Source organism: Orycteropus afer, unplaced genomic scaffold, assembly GCF_000298275.1.
Source record: "Orycteropus afer afer isolate SDZICR_OR568_19922 unplaced genomic scaffold, OryAfe1.0 scaffold00345, whole genome shotgun sequence".
NCBI classification, from domain to species: domain Eukaryota; kingdom Metazoa; phylum Chordata; class Mammalia; order Tubulidentata; family Orycteropodidae; genus Orycteropus; species Orycteropus afer.
Window position 1 is genome coordinate 1,009,316 of NW_006921932.1, and position 19,075 is coordinate 1,028,390.

Genomic DNA, 19,075 nt, shown 5'->3' on the forward strand with positions numbered 1-19,075 from the left:
GTGTTCTTCCCTTTTTGTTTTCAAAATCCAGGTCTTTGCACATTTCATTATAGTAATTGGTTTTGTCTGCTGGAGCTGCTCTTTGAAATCTTCTGTTTAGCTCTTTTATCTTGTCATTTCTTCCATTTGCTTTAGCTACTCTCCACTTAAGGGCAAGTTTCAGAGTCTCTTCTGTCATCCACTTTGGTCTTTCTCTTCTTTTCTCGTCTTTTCAGTGATCTCTTGCTTTCCTCTTGGATAATGTTCTTGATATCCTCCCACAATTCTTCTGGTTTTCGGTCATTGGTGTTCAATGCATCAAATCTATTAGATTTGATTTGACTGGCCAGGTAGCTGTCTTCCAAATTTCTTGGTATAGATGACTGAGCACTTTGAATAGTGCATCCATTTGTTGAAACATTTCAATGGGTATTCCATCAATTCCTAGAGTCTTGTTTTTTTGCCAGCTCCTTCAGTGCAGTTTGGACTTCTTCCTTCAATACCATCAGTTCTTGATCATATGCTACTCCTGAAATGTGTGAATGTTGGCCAATTCTTTTTGGTACAGTGACTCTGTGTATTCCTTTCATCTTCTTTTAATACTTCCTACATTGTTTGATATTTTGCCCACAGAATCCTTCAAAATAGCAACTTGAGGCTTGAGTCTTTTCTTTGTTTTTTTTTTTAGCTTGAGAAATGCCAACCCTGTTTTTCCCTTTTGATTTTCTAATTCCAGATTTTTGCACATTTCATTATAACACTTTACTTTGCTTCTTTAGCTGCCCTTTGAAATCTTCTGTTCAACTCTTTTATTTCATCATTTCTTCCATTTGCTTTAGCTCCTCTCCATTCCAGAGCAAGTTTCAGAGTTTTTTCTGACATCCATTTTGGTCTTTTCTTCCTTTCCTGTTTTTTCAATGACCTTTTGCTTTCTTTATGTATGATGTTCTTGATGTCATCCTGCAACTTGTCTGGTCTTTGGTCACTGGTGTTCAATACATCAAATATTTCCTTCAGATGGTCTCTAAATTCCAGTAAGGTAAAATACAATCAAGGTTATATTTTGGCTCTCATGGACTTGTTTTAATTTTCTTTAGCTTCAACTTCAACTTGCATATGAGCAAGTGATAGTCTGTTTTTTCCATAGTCAGCACCTGGCCTTATTCTGATTGATGATAATTGAGCTTCTTGATCACCTCTTTCCACAGGTATAGTGAATTTAATTTCTGTGTATTCCACCTGGTGAGGTCCAAATGTATAGTCACTGTTTATGTAGCTGAAAAAAGGTATTTGCAATGAATAAGTCGTTGGTCTTGCAAAATTCTGTCATAGGATCTCTGGTGTCATTTCTTTCAGCAAGGCCTATTTTCCAACTACCAATCTGCTTCTTTGTTTCTAACTTCTGCATTTTAATCACCAATAATTATCACTACATCTCAATTGCATGTTTTTCCAACCACCCTCATATACTATTCTGTTTCCAGTCTTTCCCATCAACATACATGACATTTTTTTTTCATACAGTTGTATAAAAGTGAGATTTCTTTGCTGTGGAGAGATTGCAAGTTGTCTATCCAATATTCATTCTCCTTTTTCCTCTTAACAACATAATACTTAAGTTATAGGGGCCACAATTCACCTAATTGTACAGAGTATATTTCTAAGCTTTCTTGCAGCTAGGTGTAGCCATGTGATTGCTTATGGGGGACATTTTCCTGGGTAGGGCTTTTGCAGGACTTCAGCAAAAGCTTATTAAAAAGGAGACACAACAGTTAGGAACATCCTTCTAATGTTTTTTCATTCCTGGATGCAGATGTGATGGCTGGAGCTCCAAAAGCAGTGATCCTGGGCAATGAGGTGTCCTTGAAGTTGAAAGCCATATATTAGGATGGTGGAGCAAAAGGATGGAAGGAGCCTTGGTCTTGGATTATCATGGAGCTGCCACATGTACCGTGTATTGACTGCTTTAGGACCTCTTTTACTTGAGGGAGAAATAAACTCCCATCTGATTTAAGCCACTGTTAATGCAGCAGAACATGCCTGATATATCAGTGTATGTAACACAGTCTCATTCATGTGAACAAGAGTTCAAAAAACAAGAGTTGTAATGTGAAGGACACAGACAAGGTCAAGGATCTGGTTTTGGAATTGCATTTTCTGAGGATACATCTTGGGCAATGGAAAAATGATGATAAACAGTATTACAAAATTCACTTTCTCTTTGAAAAAGAAATAGCCCATTTTACTGCAACTGAGAACATCAAATGACTGGCTAGACTGTATGATCTTAAGGTGCTTTTATTTCTTTGAAATAATGGGTGTTTTCAAAACTCAGCTACATACCTAATTGAGAACCCCATGATTCATGTAAGGACATTATTACTTTCTCAGCTTGAACAAAGGACTGTTGGTTGCCATGAAACAGTAGTCTTAATTTAATTAAGTTTAATTTAATTTAATTTAAGTTTTTCCTTTGATACCACAACTTTCATACCTTTTTTTCCCTTATACAAATGAACCAAGATTGACTTTTTAACTAATGATGAAATTATTTTTCTGGAGACAGCTTCTGCTATGTGACAATGAGTTTAGCACAATACAATGCAGGTCCTTTTCTTCATACATCTTTTCTTTGCAAGATATGGGTATCCCTTACTTTTCAAAAGTTAGTTTTATGCCACTCCACTTTTATGAAAGACCACATTAGTATCTGTTTTTGGTAAAGTAAAGAAATCTGAAGAGGATTTTAGCTTTTACAGAAAAAAGGCAAAAAAAAAACAGAACTAGCATTCAGTGCTTGTTTTGCAGCAAGCTGTTACAGAGGTAGTGCACACCCTGAGCAGTGGGGTGCGTGCACTAAGAGTGGCATCATTAAGTTCCTTCCCAGGGAATTACATTTAGTATCTCAACATCAAGCTGCTATAGCTTTGAATTGTGTCTGTGAACATCAGGGCTTTGAACCAGGTCACTCAGGTTTGACCCCCTGCCGAGAATTTGCATTTCTATCTCAGATATACTGAATGAGAATCTACATTTTAATGAGATCCCCAGGTGATTCTTATAGATCCTAGGTGATTTGGGGGAGTTTGTTAAAATGTAGATTATCATTCAGTACATCCAGGGTAGAAATGCAAATTCTCAGCAGAGGGCTGAACTGGAATGAACCAATTCAAAGCCCTAGTGAACTCTATATGTTAATGTTATTTTAAGTTTTACGTGTTATTTGGTACGATTTGGTAGGTTATTTTTCGGGTCTGGGAATGCTCAAAAAATTTCCTCATATAAACTAATGGAAATTGCTTCTTTACTTTATGCCATTTTGGCTTACAAAATGTTTCAAAGGAACACTCTACTTTCAGATAGCAGGGAAAACCTGTATTAGTCAGGCTATCTGTCTACCAACCTACTTATATGCCTCATTTATCTGTAAGAGCCAGAATCACCCGTTCTGGACATTGCCATCGGTGGAAATATCTCCTCTTTTAATTCATTTGTTGCATCACAAAAATGTATGTTTTCTTTTAAACTAACTTTCAACATTTTCATTTGAAGTAATTTTAGGAGGGAAGTTCAATTTATTGAGAAATAATTTTCTAGAGTGAGAATGGTACGGAATTTGGGTATTTTCAGACAAGAATAAAACTATGGGTTATTAAATTTAAGTAAAAATTGGAGCTCGATTTTCCAAGAATATGCAGAATCACCCCATGAGGACACAAGGGGTTGGTTGCTCATTTGGGGGTATATGAAGTCACCAAAAGCTCCCACCCCCCTCAGAGTCATTTGTTTGCATTCCCAGAAAGGTCTTGTTACAAAAGCAAGTGTAGCACCAGACGAAGTGGTGCTCACTAATCTGCCAGTTTAGCAAATGTCTTATACAGAGTTCATGCTCAACTGTTATCGAGTGGACACGTTAGCATCAGATAGCTGGTCAGATAGGTTGCCACCTTGGGAAGGAAGAATGAGACAGTGGAGACATTGCCTCTTCTGAGAAGCCTGCCCTCATTTCCCAAGGCTGAGTGCGATGACTTCCACTCATCATTCTGCCTGTGTGGCCCACTAAATGCTGAGTTCTTTAGGAGAAGGACTGTCTTTTACTTCCATAGGCCTTGAACCTAGTCTAGTGTCCAGTACACATTGGGTGTTAATGGATGAATGTGTGAGCAAATGAATGAAAAGTGGATGAAATACTAGTTGGCTTGGCTTGGGGTTGGGGAGGTAGGATTGTGACCAATTTACTGTTCCAGTTTAGGTTCTGGGGCACTTGAGTGACAGGGGAGGGATGGAATAAGTTCCAAGGACAAGGGAATTTTACAAATGTCTTAATTTTGTTCAGTGTCAGAGAGTACACATATTGTTTTCATTGAAATAAATTTTATGGTAAAATGTTCAAGTAGGGGTACTTTCACTAGCTCACCAATGTCCACTCTGTGGTGATCTTTCTTCAGTCTATGGCTCAAACCTTTCCCATGATCTGGGCCCCATTAAGTCTTCCATATTCTCACTGCATAAACTGAAGCCAATTTGAACCACCCTCGTTCCTCATATCCACCTTCTGTAGCAAACTGCAGTGGAGCTGAAAGGGCAAGGCTTTGAAGTTCTTGTCCTACATCAGCGCTCTCTAACCTTGAGTCCCAAAATAAGTTACCTCGCTGAGTCTTAGTTTCCTCATGCAGTAAAATACTTCTTTGATGCTCAGTTTTCTCATCTTCAATGAAAACTGCTTAAAATTATGCAATTATTATGAAGATAAAATGATAGGGAATATGTAAAGCCCCCAGCACACCTGGCAGGTGGGAAGCACTCAGTGTTGGTGTGCCCCTACATTTCCTATGCCTTTTGTTCTCTCTCTGCCTGGCAGGTCCTTGCCACTCCTGCTCCCAAATGACACCATATGCATAATCTACTAATTTGTTAGGGCCCAGTTCAAACATTCCTTTCTCCATAAAATCTTCCATGAACCTTCTCAGTTGAAAGCCAGTTTTCCTCCCTCTGCAATCTGTCATCCTTTTCTGTACTTATGGTACTTTCCACTTTCTTCTTGGGGCTCAATGATTGCTGTGTTTCAAACCCACCAGCCACTCCTCCTCAGACTGGGCAATCTACTTCCATAGAGATACTGCCTTGGAAACTCAAGGAGGGATTGCTATGAGTCGGATCTGACTCGACAGCAGTGAGTTTAGTTTTTTGGTAGTTTGTCTGTAAGATCCATGGGGGAAAACTGTCCACCTTCTTTATCTTGTATTTCCCCAAAGTATGTAGCAGAATAACTTGCACAGAGTAGGTGTTTAAGAGTAATCAACTGAATATGTATGGGACAATTCTCTACAGAAAATCATCACTCAATTCCTCTTTAGATAAGGGTGATACATATATAACCTATCTTTTCATTTGATTCACTTTGGGGGTGGAGGACAGTCCTTACTGCAAGTAGCTGACCTTATGTAGCATGCAGAGAATTCCCTGGAAATAGCTACAATGACTAGTCATATGGGCAATTACAATATAGCCCTGCCCAAGGGCTAGTAACATTTCTAAAATTGTGAAAAGAAATGTTTAAGTGGACAGGACATTTCTCAAAGGTTAGCTAGTCCACAGTTATTATCCAAAACTTCTTTGTCTTTATTACATTTCTATAAATTGTACGACATGGAAGTGACACAAATCATAGCTATTATTTTTTAATGGGAGAGGGAAGGCTCTAGAGAGTTTGAGGAAGTTGCACATGATGGATGCCATGTCTGAGGTTACCAAGCTGGTATTGAATATTTCAGGCTGGATCCCAGAATTAGGCTAAGTCAGGTCTGGCTTGTCATGGAGGTAACTATTAAATGGTGTGATTTGAGGTAACTAGATGGAAACACTTGCTCCAAAATATCCTTTCTACAAGAACCTGAGAGGAATCACTATGTGTTCAGAAGGCTTTTTAGTCATTCAGAAGTTCTTGTACCTTGAAGGATAACACCTTAACTAGCACTTCCAAAATGGTCCCTGTAAGAAAGAGTATTCTGAACAAAGAAGTCTGGGAAATACTGTAGATCCTATCTCTCTTTAGGATTCCCTATATGCTACAGGGGAGCTCTGGTAGCATAGTGGCTAAGACACTTGCCTGCTAACCAGACGGCTAGCAGTTCAAACCCACCAGCCACTCCTCGGAAGGAAGGTTGGGCAATCCTACTTCCGTAGTGATACTGCCTCGGAAACCCAAGGAGGGGTCGCTATGAGTCGGATTTGACTCGACAGCACATAACAACAACAACAACAATATGCTACAGAGCCCAGCAGCATAACGAAAGCTCTGAGAAGCAATGTGTAAAGAAACCTACTTAGCTCAGAAGTTCCCCTCACTCATTTAACTATGAAATCAATCTTGTCCTCTCATCCCCACCCTGGGTAGTTGCAAAATTCCTACTGATCTCATATGAAACTAAGATTTCCCAGAACACATTTTAAAATGCTGCCTTAGCTACTATTAGTTATCACTGTAATGGAGATGAATTTCCAGCTAAGAATGGGACACATGGGATTTGCATGAAGAGAAGGGAAATTCAAAAGAGGCTAAGGAATATAAAAAGTGACCCGTGAGGGCCCCAGCACACAACTGCACAGTCTGGCTCAGGGCCAGCGATGGTGCTCACTGTAGGCATCATTCTGACTGTGTTTTCTGCCTAGAAAGCCCAGTGGCTACCAAACGGTATCATCAGATTGGAGGTAGCATGTTCCATCTTCCTGTGATCCCGAATTGTATGGTGTGGGGAGGAAAGAGAAAGGGTGCTCTTGGATGACAGCATTTGCTCAAATGTTTGTGGAAAGAGGAAGAGAAGGAACAGAGTCAGGAAGAAATGGGACAACTGAGGGGATAGGGAAGCAGAAGCTGCACTGGCAACAGGAAGCTACAGGCAGAAGGCAAAGGGCTGAATGGAATAAACAGAGAAAGTGAAGGGCATGACAGGTCAGATAGTGTCCATGAAAGCAAAGCTAGGAGCTAGGGAGACACTCCGGGAACTGTCAAATCATTGAGTCACTGAGTCCCAAGTCTTTGGCTTCTCATGCCAATCACCAACAAAAATGGACATGGTCTGAAGATTTGAGGTAAAAATAATAGCTGGGACCAGAGCTCTCCTTTAAGGCATGGGTTGCCCTTTCTTCTCCCTTGTTGGTAGGATGTTCCTGCAGGTAGCATTCTGCTCTGGGGCCTCTTGATGCCTAATTGCCTGAATTTCCCCAAGTGGCTGGAAGGGTCCTGGATCCCCACAAGGCCTAGTCTGAGATCCTAGTAACAGTGGCCTGTTGCTTCAGAAAACATCACAGTGGTTAATTTAAAGCAGAGATATTAGCAGAGAAGGGCTAAGTGTTATGCAGAAGCCAAAAGAGGGAGAGGCCAAGAATGGGCTTCTTCTTCTATCCCAGGGCTGTGAGATGTTCCACTCTTGCATGTAAAACTACTAGGAGAACTTTGGCAAGCTAAGGCAACTTAGAAATATCAGAAGCTAAAAGCAAGATATGCAACACATTTGGGAGTTTCTCTCATGGAGAAGGATAAATTTAGCCAATTCCCCTAGGAGGGTATTTTTTGGTTTCATGTCAGTAGCAATGTAGCAGTCTGCTCAAAACTCCAAATGTTTTCATAATTTATGTATATTTTCTATTATTCAAAAGGTGGAGGTATGTGTGGAGTAGCATGGGGTATAGGGCAATAGGACATCTCCTTTTACAAGAATTCAACATTTTCAAGTTGCTGATCCGTGATGAACTTGATTCAGAAAGTGATTCCTGATCTAGTCCCAGAGCACAGTATTCTGACTGGGGCAAGGCTCTGGGATAGAGTCAGGAATTCATTAGCAAATTCAGTTGGTCCTCATCTGCAGGATCTGCATCTGCTAAATCACATAGTCGCTAAAATTTATTTATGACCCAAAATCAATACTGGTGATGCATTCACGACCCATGGACTTGCATATGAACAGAGCATTGTGCTCAGTCACAGCTGAAGCCAAAGGAGGTTGTTTTTGTATTCTCTATTCACTAATTCAGTGTTCTCTAGGAGTTTATGGAACATTTACCAGTTGCCTGTGAGTCATCTCTGATACACAGAAACCCCATGTTTGTCAGAGCAGAACTATGATCTGTAGGACTTTCACTGGCAGAATTTGAAGACTGGTAGGCCTTTCTTCCAAGTTGCCTCTGGGTGGACTCAAGCCTTTTGGTTAGCAGCTGAGTGTGTTAGCCATTTGCACTATCCAGGGACTCTTTAGCAAACATAGCTGTTGCAAAGAAGGAGAATGGACTATGTTTAAAAATAAATCTCTGCCATACATTATTTCCTCAAGGAAAATGGTTAAAATGATATTCCTAACTTCACAGAATGGGAGCCTCAAAATATAAGAGAAAAAAAGACTGATATACTTTCTCACTGGCTAGAATTTTGACTCTGCTCTCTCAGAGTTAGTCTCTTTCTTGTCTCAGTCAACAAGGGAGCAAGGGGGTTGAGCCCCTGAACCCTCAGCCCTCTGCATCAGCACCAGGTCTCTAGCTGGTTGGGTCTTCAGTCTAGGAGTTACTTTAGAGTGATTCCTTCCTCTACATAGATCAGAGAATCACCAGAACAGACATACTCCCCCACCCTGAACTTGAAGGTATATAACAAGAAGAGTGTTGGATGTCTGTGTTTCTGTCTGTTGATGTGAGCATACAGGGAAGCAACACTGACGTAGTGGGTTGGTGCTTGTGTTTACACTGCTGACACCATTTCTCTGAATGTTACACAGTTGAGATGGTTTGGATTGTTGAATAGAATAAGGTGATTACCCATGGTACTGCGTGTCTCCAATTCCAAATAAACACAATGGCAAAAACTAGACAAAAACGCAGAAAGAATGATAAGTTACACAATGTCACTGAAGTCATGCAAAAAGAAAAAGGAGAATAAAAAAGAATGGGCAAGCAACAGACACTGTAAATGAAAAAAAGCCAATTGCATACAATTCTAAAATCATGCTTACCTTCTTCAGTCATTGTGTCATAATATTTTAGTTTTCCATATGATCCAAGTTCTACAATATCACAGTAAAAGACACAAAGATAAGGAACGAGCTGTAATGCAAGAACTTTGTTTTTACACATTCTTAATTAATCAGATTCAGAGTTATACTGTCAAATTCTGCAATCGTAACTATATAGAGATGTGCAAACATGGGCCATGTGGTAGACAGCTTTCACGGCCCATTTTCAGAAATCACTTAAAATACATTATTCTGCTGGGGGTAGGATGTGGCCTGCATTATAGAAGAGGACACAATTATTTTAACATCTGATGAAACAGAATACTTGGCAAAGATAGCTTCACAGCAGGTCTAGCCCAGCCCTGTAATGTTAATAGAGGTGACACTCCAAGAGAAAGGGACTGAACAAGGACAATAGGCCCACTGAGGCTTGGAGACATTGGGTTCCCTAGCAATGAACAGTCCCAAAAGTGCATTTCACATTTCTTCTCTGAAAGAACCACTTTCTAGTTTACTAGTACTACCTGGGAAGCCTAAAATGAAAATGCAGGTTCTAATCTTCGCTTTCATGTCTTATCTCATATTTTAGACAGACAACACTGGGTACCATGTGAGCTGATGCTAGGAAGAGCTGCTGAAGGTGCAGAGTGGTCTGGGATGAAGAGGGAGGCACAATTCCAGGAAAGAGCACCTGATTCAGACAGGTGAAGAGCAGCTGCAGCTCCCAGACTGAGGTGCTGCCTGGTGCTGCTGCTGGTGGTGGGGACAGTAGCCCCTCCTCTGCGTGTAGATGACCAAAAGACTCAGACTGCAAAGGAAACCACTGCCAGAAAGTGAGTTGCTTTGAGCCAGTTGGTGAGAAGAGAGGCAGCTGGGGTGGCAGGAGAGAGAGGAGGTGAGGATGCACCAGTTCTGTTTTCTTACTTCAGTTCTGAAATAGAAACTTAGTTTTGTTCATCTGAAAATTTCCGATTGTTTTCAGCCACAGTGTGAGCAGGTTAAAAATATCTTTCCTGGTCATAACAATTCTCCCAATAAACGTCAAGCAATTAATTAGACTCAAGAGATATTCCTGTGACTCTGCAGAATGCTCCCATAGCCCATTAACTTGGGTGGATGCCAGAAATCTACACATGGATCAGCTAATAATTGATGGGCTTTGTGAAGGATCAAGCTCAAAACACAATAATAAATATGCTTCTATTTTATAGTAATATTATACATTCCCTCTCTCTCTTTCTATCTGTATATTCTTTTTCCACATGTCTAAAATTTTACCTAAAATCATTTTAATGTACTAATAGAAGATGATGTTTTGGGGGAGAAAAATCACCTTATCTTTATGTTTCTGCAAAAACCAGCTTATTCCGGATTTTGTTCAAGTTATCACAAAGGTTGCAGGTGCTTCAATATGAAATAGGATTTTGTATGACTAGCAAGAATTTCTTTCTTTCTTTTTTTTTTTTACTGACTTCTGGGGATTTCCTTCAGGGAAATATTATTTTTTCTGATATTTTAAGAACAGTAGCCAATTTATGACATTGCACACCTTTGGAATTCTTAAATGATCTAAATACCTTTCTAAATATTCGACACATGTTCACTGTGGTACACAGAGATCATCACATATAATGTGTGTGTGTAATCTTGCACTAAATTGATGAATTATGTAGACTATTTAATATTTTTCTGTAACCCTTCCTCCACCTCTGAGGTAAAGTAATAGCATAGTAGCTGACATTTCCTATTATTTGCTCAGGAAATAAAATGTGGGTGCCTCTATGTTTGCAAAGTAACCATAGTCTATACAGTGAAGAAACAGCATTGCATTTTTTATGGCTCTGTCTTTTTAGCTGGAAAGTTCTTTGTCTGCACATACCTGTTTTCATGTTATCAATCTGAAACTCTCAAACATCTGCTTGTGGCAGATATTATTCTTTACTTCATCTCTGTGGAATGAGGTCTAAATAAATAAATACAATTGTGTTTTTTAAAACCCACAACCAGGGAGTCAATTCTGACTCATACAACCCTACAGGACAGAGTGGAACCCTATGCCTCATAGGATTTCCAGGCAGTAAATCTTCAAGGAAGCTGACTGCCACATCTTTCTCCTGCAGAACAGCTGGTGGGTTTGAACTGCCAAACTTTTGGTTAGCAGCTGAATGCCTTAGCCACTGCACCACCAGAGCTCTTTGTGTTCTTTACTGATCACTTGATTTGTACATAGTTGGAATCAGAACTGTTTGTGCCCGACAAAGTTCACACAATCCTGCCACTGTGGGGATGTCTAGAGGAGCACTTGGCTGCTTCCTTGGATGACGAATGGGACAGAGGGACAAGAACTGGACAGAACACACCAAAACTGAAGCTAACATAGTAGAAGAGAAGGAATAAGAATAGTGAAAAGCAGAATCACAGTAATGTCCTGGCAACTCAAAGCACAGTGAGGAAGGAGGGGGAGAGAAGGATATCTGCCCAAGGGAAGGGAAGCAGGCTTGCCATTTGGTTAAAGGCAGAAAAGAAGGGAACAAGTCTGTTAGAACATCATCTTAAACACTGATAGCAACTAGATGATGAGGTGATGATTTCCGTGCTCCACACTGTCCAGATGGTCAGTAGCAGTATCTAGAAGCAAGTGGAGCATATCTCTGAGAGCCAGGCCATTGCTTTCCATGAGCCAGGCCTCAGGAGATATAGGAAGAGGGCTTTGACAGGCAACAAAAAGAGACACAACATGTATGCACAAGCCAGAACACATCACGCCCCTGGCTAGGGTCCCACAGTCCATGAACAGCTAATGGGAAGTGGCCTCAGCCACTGCCTGCTGACACCCTGTGGCCAGAGCTGCCTGGAAGACAAAGACTGAGAGGCGGATCTCTGGATTGAAAACTCACCTGCCCAGGGACACAGCCTCCAATCAGCACACTCCCCACAGAAAATAACCAACATCTCTTTTAACATCATTTGATCAGGATTTAAACTGGGTCAAATCCAAACTGAGTTTCTTTGGGGAAGGAGGGAGGAAGGGAGGGAGTTGAAGAGAATGCTGTTCAATCCCACTCTAGCAGTGTCCATTGCATCAACCAAGCAAGATGTCATCAACTCAGGATGGGAAGAGGTGGGCCTCACCAGTGAATGCTTCATTCTGGGTACCACCTGGTGCCCTTTTCTATACCTCTCTAGCAAAACCAACAACCTAAGAAAAAAAACCCAGAACCCAGTGGTTGGTGTTTGGAATGAGCCTGTAAGCTGATCATGAATGTTGCCCATCATGACTGCCCTACTGGCTTTCATGCCATTTGTACAGCTTGGGTTATAGGCACTGTTATGGATTAAATTGTGTCCTTGACCCCAGAATATGTGTTATAAATCCTAACCTCTGTGCCTGTGGTTATAATCCCATTTGGGAATGGGTTGTCTTTATTATGAAACAGGATTAGGGTAAAGTGTGTCTTAAATCAATATTTTTTGAGATGTAAGGGATTAAACAAGCAAGCAAAAGAAGCAGAGATTGGAGAAGAGAGATGCTAAACCAACCAAGAGTAGACGCTCAGAAGAGACAAGGGCCTTGCTCCAGGGCCCATAGAGAAAAAAGCCTTCTAGAGCCGGTGCTCTGAATTTGGACTTCTAGCCTCCTAAACTGTGAGAAAATAAATTTCTGTTTGTAAAAGCCATCTACTTGTGGTATTTCTGTTATAGCAGCACTAGATAACTAAGACAGATTTTGGTGCTGAGAGTAGGGTGATGCTCTAACAGATACCTAAAATGTGGAACTTGTTTTGGAATTGGGTAGTGGGTAGAAGCAAGATGAGTTTTAAGATGCCTAATAGTGAAAGCCTAGATTGACTTGAAAAGAGCTCTGGTGGTGTAGTGCCTAACACATGTGAATGCAAATCAGGAGGTTGGTGGTTCAAACCCACCACAGCTACTCCATGGAAGGAAGATGGGGCAATCTACTTCCGTAAAGATTTAGCACCTTGGAAACCCAATGGGGGTTGCTATGAGTCAGAATTGACTCAATGGCAGTGAGTTGACTTTGCCTTGAAGAGACTCTTGGTAGAATTATGGATGTCAAAGACAATCCTGGTGAGGGCTCAGAAGGAAGTGAGAAGCACCATAGGGCAAATTTCTATCAACTCAGAGAATATACATGGTGTCAGCAACAGAATGTTGCTAGAAATGTGCACATTTAAATTTGGTTTTGGTAAGGCTTTAAAAGAAAATTATGAACACATGATTTGACAGTGGAGGAAGGGCAATGCTTTTTTTTTTTTTTTTTTTTAAATTTTTTTTTGATTTGGGTGAAGATTTACAGAGTAAATTCACTTTTCATACAGCAGTTCACATATACTTTGTCTCATGTCATTGACCAAAATTTACAATGCTACAGCTCCCCTCCCACTCCTCCCCATAGTTACCTCTTCCCAGTGTCCATCCCTCCATACTCTTCTGCGCCCTGAGCTGTCTCCCTGTGCATAAGCAGTCCTTCCTTCTCCCATGATTGTTCTCTCCAGGGTGTGTGTCTACTTGAGGTAAATGTTTAACTCACTTGCCTGTTCTTTGTTTGGCTGGAGACCACAGGTGTGAGTTCAATCCCAGACCTGAAGGGCAGCTAGGGGCCATAGTCTCAGTGGTTTCACCAGGCTCCATTGAACCAGCAAACCTGGTCCCCACCTTCTTTTTTTTTTTTTTTTTTGCCTCCAAATGATTTTGAGTTTTGTTCCACATTGTTCTCCCTCTCTATGCAGGATCTCCTAGATCCCTTCCAAGTGGATGACAGTGGTAGCCGGGCACCATCTAGCTCTTCTGGTCTCATAGTTGTATAGGTTGCAGATCAGATGGTGTACCAGTTGCTAGGACTGATTGTTTCCATTCATTTGGTTTTCTTCTTTCTTCTTGACGAGGAGACACCCATTGTTGCATCTAGATGGCAGCTTCCTAGCTTTTAAGGTCCCAGTCGCTACTCGCCAAAGTAGGAGGTGGAACAATGTTTTGTATAGTATGTTATGCCAATTGAGCTTCATATCCCCTGTGACTATGGTCCCAAGCCCGCAGGATCAACTACTCGGTCCCTCTGGGTAGCTGGCTGTGACCAAGCAATGACCATAACCTTGCCCCTTGTCAGCTCTACTATACACCTGGGAATTCTGATCACTCACATAAACTTATAGGACCATTGTCTGCCAACCCTATATATGATCTTGGATACACTCCCCATTTAGACATACCTAATTGTTTAGCCTGTCCACCTATCTATCCGTCCATATACCCCTGTTTGCCTTCACTGACAACTCAGTACTGTATATGCAAAAGGGTTCATATTTGTTGCCTGTACTTCCCATGTACCTCTCTATGTCTTTCTCATCCTCAATGAAGGGCAATGCTTTTTATGCAATGAAAAAGCTTGTTGGAATTATATTTAAATATCTGGTGGAAGGTGGAACTTGAAAGTAGTACACTTGGAAATCTGGTTGATGAGATTTCTAAGCAAGATGTTAAAGTATCCACATAGTTTTTCCATGCCACTTATAGTAAAATGCAAGAGGAAAGAGATAGAGTTAAAAATGAACTATGCAAAATGAAAATAGAACTCAAATATTTGAAAAATTCTGTTGTACAAACTAAGGACATACATCCTAGAATGTTCATCAAGGATATGGCTACATAATCTTCTGTATAAGAGATTAAGCCTGTGACTGATGGATCTAACCAACTACCACAGCAGAAAGCCTATCAGCTTAGACTGAAAGGCACAGAGAAACAATGAAAGGAAAGAATACTATCTGCCTCTTGGAATTCTACAGGCAGGAAACCGGAGAAAGGAGCTAAATCTGTTGTCCTTCAAGAAAAGAAAAGGACCATTCATTTTCAGGAGCAGCACAGAGATTAGCAGAACTGTCGGAAGGAGCATGATAAGCAGGACCTTCTTGGTTTCAAAGAATGGGACCATGGTCTCCTGGGTTTCAAAGGGGCCACAGCTTGCTAAATTTCAAAGAACGAGATTTTCACCAACTCAGTTCTGGAGTGTAGGGCTGCTGTTAAGGTTTGCCAGGGCGATGAAGCTGTAGTCAATGCTGGGGGTGGGGGATGGGAAGCAGGGCTGCCATGCTCAAATGCCAGGGCCAAGGGGGTAGGGACACTACTCGGACTAGGAAATGGGGACACCTAAAGCCAACAGAGCAGAGTTGACATCTCAGTGGGCCTGTTGTTGTTGTTATTTGCCGTTGAGTTGGACCCGACTCATAGTGACCCCTCCTTGGGTTTCCAAGGTGGTATCACTAAGGAAATAGATTGCCCAACCTTCTTTCCAAGGAGTGGCTGGTGGGAAGGCAGAATATAAGCCCAGGGCTGAGAGGTTTCCATCCAGAATCCAGAGAGCATGGCCAACACCCAGCAACTGGAGGGCAGAGCACTTGCCTGAAGGTCCCAAAGAACAGAGGATTATTTTCAAGACTTCAGAGCTAATGTAAATTGTTCTGCTGCATATTAGACTTGCTTATTTCCCTCCAGTTTCACCCATTTTTTAATGGAAGTGTCTATATTGTGCCTGTTCTACCACTGTATTTAGGAAGCAGATAACCTGTATTCTAGATTTCACAGGTTTTTAGATGAAGAGAAGTTTTGCCCAGGGTGGAAATACCTAATGTCTCACCCATATTTGATTTAGATGATTCAGAAGATGAATGCAGTGTAGTAAACTGCATGGTATGGTTTTTCTAGCCATAGTCTTTGTAACTCCCACTGGATTACTGGGTGGGACCATGCAATTTAAACTCCTGATCGTTAAAATCATCCACCTGGGGTATTTTTATTGGCGCAACATGAAGTAATCTTCTGAGAAAGTTTGCTTTCTCTCAGGTGTGTAAAACTCTGATGTTAGGATTGGTTGGTTTTGCCACTTTGCCAGGCTCAAAATGAGCCCTCCTAGGAGCAGAAGGAGTGCACATTTTGAGCCTGGCAAAGTGGCAAAACCAACCAATGAAGGGGAGCTCTGCTGGTGTAGTGCCTAAGGATTTGACTGCTAACCAGAAGGCTGCTGGTTCAAATTCCCCAGCCACTCCTTAGAAGGAAGACTGGGTGATCTACTTCCGTAGGGATACCACCTCAGAAACCCAAGGAGGAGTCGCTATGAGTTGGATCCAACTTGATGGCAGTGAGTTTGGTTTCTTTTTTTAGAGCAGAAGGAATCTGACTGCTGGCTGAGTGAGATGCACTGCTGAGAGAGACACTCAGCTGAGAGAGAGACACTCGGCTTAGAGAGAGAGATGCCCATCTGAGAGAGAGAAACCTGGCTCAGAGAAATGCCTGACTGAGAGACAGTGGCAGTGGAACCAAGAGGCATGAGACAGAGCAGCAGGCTTACCTAGGCCACAAAGGCAGAGGTCAGGCCAAGAGGCCAAGGGCCAGAGAGGCATGTCCAAGGGCACAGTAGAGGGGAGACTGTCCTGACCGAAGAACTGTATCCTGAGTGTGTTCCTGAATTTGAATTGTAGCCTGTTGCTACTCTAATAAACCCCAAATCTGTGAGTTCTGTGTGGCCAGTGCAGTGAATTATCAAACTCAGCAAAGAGGTGGTGTGTGCCGTGGGAGGGATGGTTGGTGTCAAGTTTGGTAAGAGGGCTGGAGGGTGGCAACATGTCTGGCCTCATAGGAACAGGCCTTGGGCTGCTTATAGTGATTCTGTCTTCCTCTTGTGCAGTTAGAGGAGGTCAGAAGATGCTGCTTCCTAGCCCCTTTAGCAAAGAAATTTTGGACTTGGAGTTGATGTAAGACTTTTGGGATGATGCGGTGGGGTGAATGTGTTTTGCACGTAGCAAGTACATGAATTTTGGGGGATCATTGGGTGGAATGTTATGGATTGAATTGTGTCCCTCCAAAATATGTATTGTAAATCCTAACCTCTATGCCCATGGTTATAATCCTATTTGGGAATGAGTTGTCTTTGTTATGTTAATGAGGCAGGACTAGGGAAGGGTGTGTCTTAAGTCCATATGTTTTGAGATATAAAAGATAATTATTAAACAAATAAGTAAAAGAAGCAGAGATGGGGGAAGAGAAATTCTAAGCCACAGGAAAACTGTCCAAGAGTAGAAGCTCAGAAGAGGCAAGGACTTTCCTCCAGAGCTAACAGAGAGAGAAAACCTTCCCCTAGATACAACATTCTGAATCTGGATTCCTAGACTCCTTCGCTGTGAGAAAACAAATTTCTGTTTGTTAAAGCTGACCATTTGTGGTATAACTAACTAAATAACTAGATAACTAAGATAACTAGATAACTAAGATAGGCACAAAGCTCCTAGATCTCCAGGAGGGTTGACCATTACATCATTCCTCTGTCTACTTCTTTCCAGGGTTGGCCAGCCATCTTATTGTCTGACTTTAAGGCACCTCTGAGTTTTTGTCCACATTTCATGGTTGACAATCAAGATAAAATTCCTGCCTTTAGTCTCCAAGAATCAGGGAGTGAGAGCTAGTATTTGGGGTTCTTAATTTCCTCATTTCTTGGGAAGGACATGGATACAGATTTCTCTTTCTAACATTGCCTTTCTCAGCTCCACTTTCAAGGCCATTGGCATTCTCAGTTTCTCAGAAACTCACCCAGGTGAGAGCACATATTTCAGCTCTCAAAGTTCTGACATATATGTCAGAAACAGAAAGTCAGTAAAAGCATCCATATTGACTTCATTTTATTAGACCAAAAAACACAGGCAGAGAAATTGATGAGAACAAGCATTTACTATGTAAGTGTGAACTGATGGAAAAATAATTATTAACTTGATTATTTTTTATATCAAAGAGGTAGGTTTATTTTTGGTATTAGTTTGAATTGCATGTGAAGATTTAAGAATTAAGGCTTTCTTCATACAGACAGTACCTTTTTGGTAAAGTTGTCTAATACCTATCAAGGAGGTATGCACGGATACTAGATTCCACCACACTCATGGAGGGAGTATTTTCAGTTCCACAAGGGCATTAAGAACATGGGCTTTGAAGCCACAGGTGTAGGTCTGAGCCCAAGATCTACCACTTACTAGCTGTGTGACTTTCAGCAAATTACACCTCTCTGAGTGCTGGTTCTCTCATGTAAAGGGGTATAGTAGCTGTACCTAACCCATAAGTTTGCATTCAGGAGTAAATAGGATAATGACACACACTAAGCAATCAATAAAGAGCAGCTATTATTTTGCAAACACCTCTGTATACAAATGAAGGGGAATACATGCAACACAAAACAGGGCATTTAGAGAACTTGGCCTTTTACATGGGTTTGTTAAAAAAGAGAATCAACTTCTACTTATAGAAGTTTAAAATAGATATTTGTTGTTAATAACAAAAGTACTGCTGTACTGGAGCTAGTGTTGAAAAGAAACCTCTTCATCAATTTTGGTCTTCCATTCTCAGGTCTATGAGAACACTGAAACTTGGACCACAACTATAGGAGCAGGAAGTAAAAAGTAGACCTTTCACTCATGATAGCACCAGCGTTCTTGCTTGGAACCTAGGCACTCCCTTGTAGTATCTGTGTGTGAGCTGATCTCCCCCACTAGGTTTTCTGTATCTTAGACATAGAGAACCTATTTCTCTTTAGATCCCTCTCAACAGAACCTCAAACAGCGCTTTGCTTGCACCATATGTTTCCCTCACATTTTAAAAATATACAGATGCATGTTCCCAACGGACTGTGAGGTTCAAGATACTTTGGTTTGTTGATCTTCCTTGGACTTTATAAAGTCAGGAAGGCCAACGCTGATGCTTGAGGCTTCTTGTCTGTTTGTGCTCATATTGTAATTATCAAAGTTAGGTATACTTCTAAGCAAAACAGATAAGACAGCTCAATTATTTATGAGCTGAGTGACTAAGCAGGATACCTACTTCTCTGACCTGCAATCTCTTCTGTAAAATGGTAATAAGAGCAAGAAATACCCATTCTTTGGTGGGGGGATCAGATAAGAAAATGTCTATACTGGGATCTTAAAAGCTAGCAAGCTGTCATCTAGATGCAACGATGGGTCTCTCCTCGTCCAGAGCAAAGAAGAATGAAGAAAACCAAAATTCATGGAAACAATTAGTCCTAGTGACTGGTACACCAT

General features: G+C 41.2%; 1 protein-coding gene across 1 annotated transcript in view; it reads right to left on the bottom strand.

Moving 5' to 3' along the window:
• Positions 1 to 19,075, bottom strand: part of SLC24A2 (solute carrier family 24 member 2) — a 344,409-nt gene that overhangs the window by 77,466 nt on the left and 247,868 nt on the right. Inside the window, exon 4 of the mRNA XM_042782499.1 lies at positions 8,982 to 9,032. Within this exon, the coding sequence (XP_042638433.1) occupies positions 8,982 to 9,032 (51 nt within the window). The remainder of the gene's footprint in view (positions 1 to 8,981; positions 9,033 to 19,075) is intronic.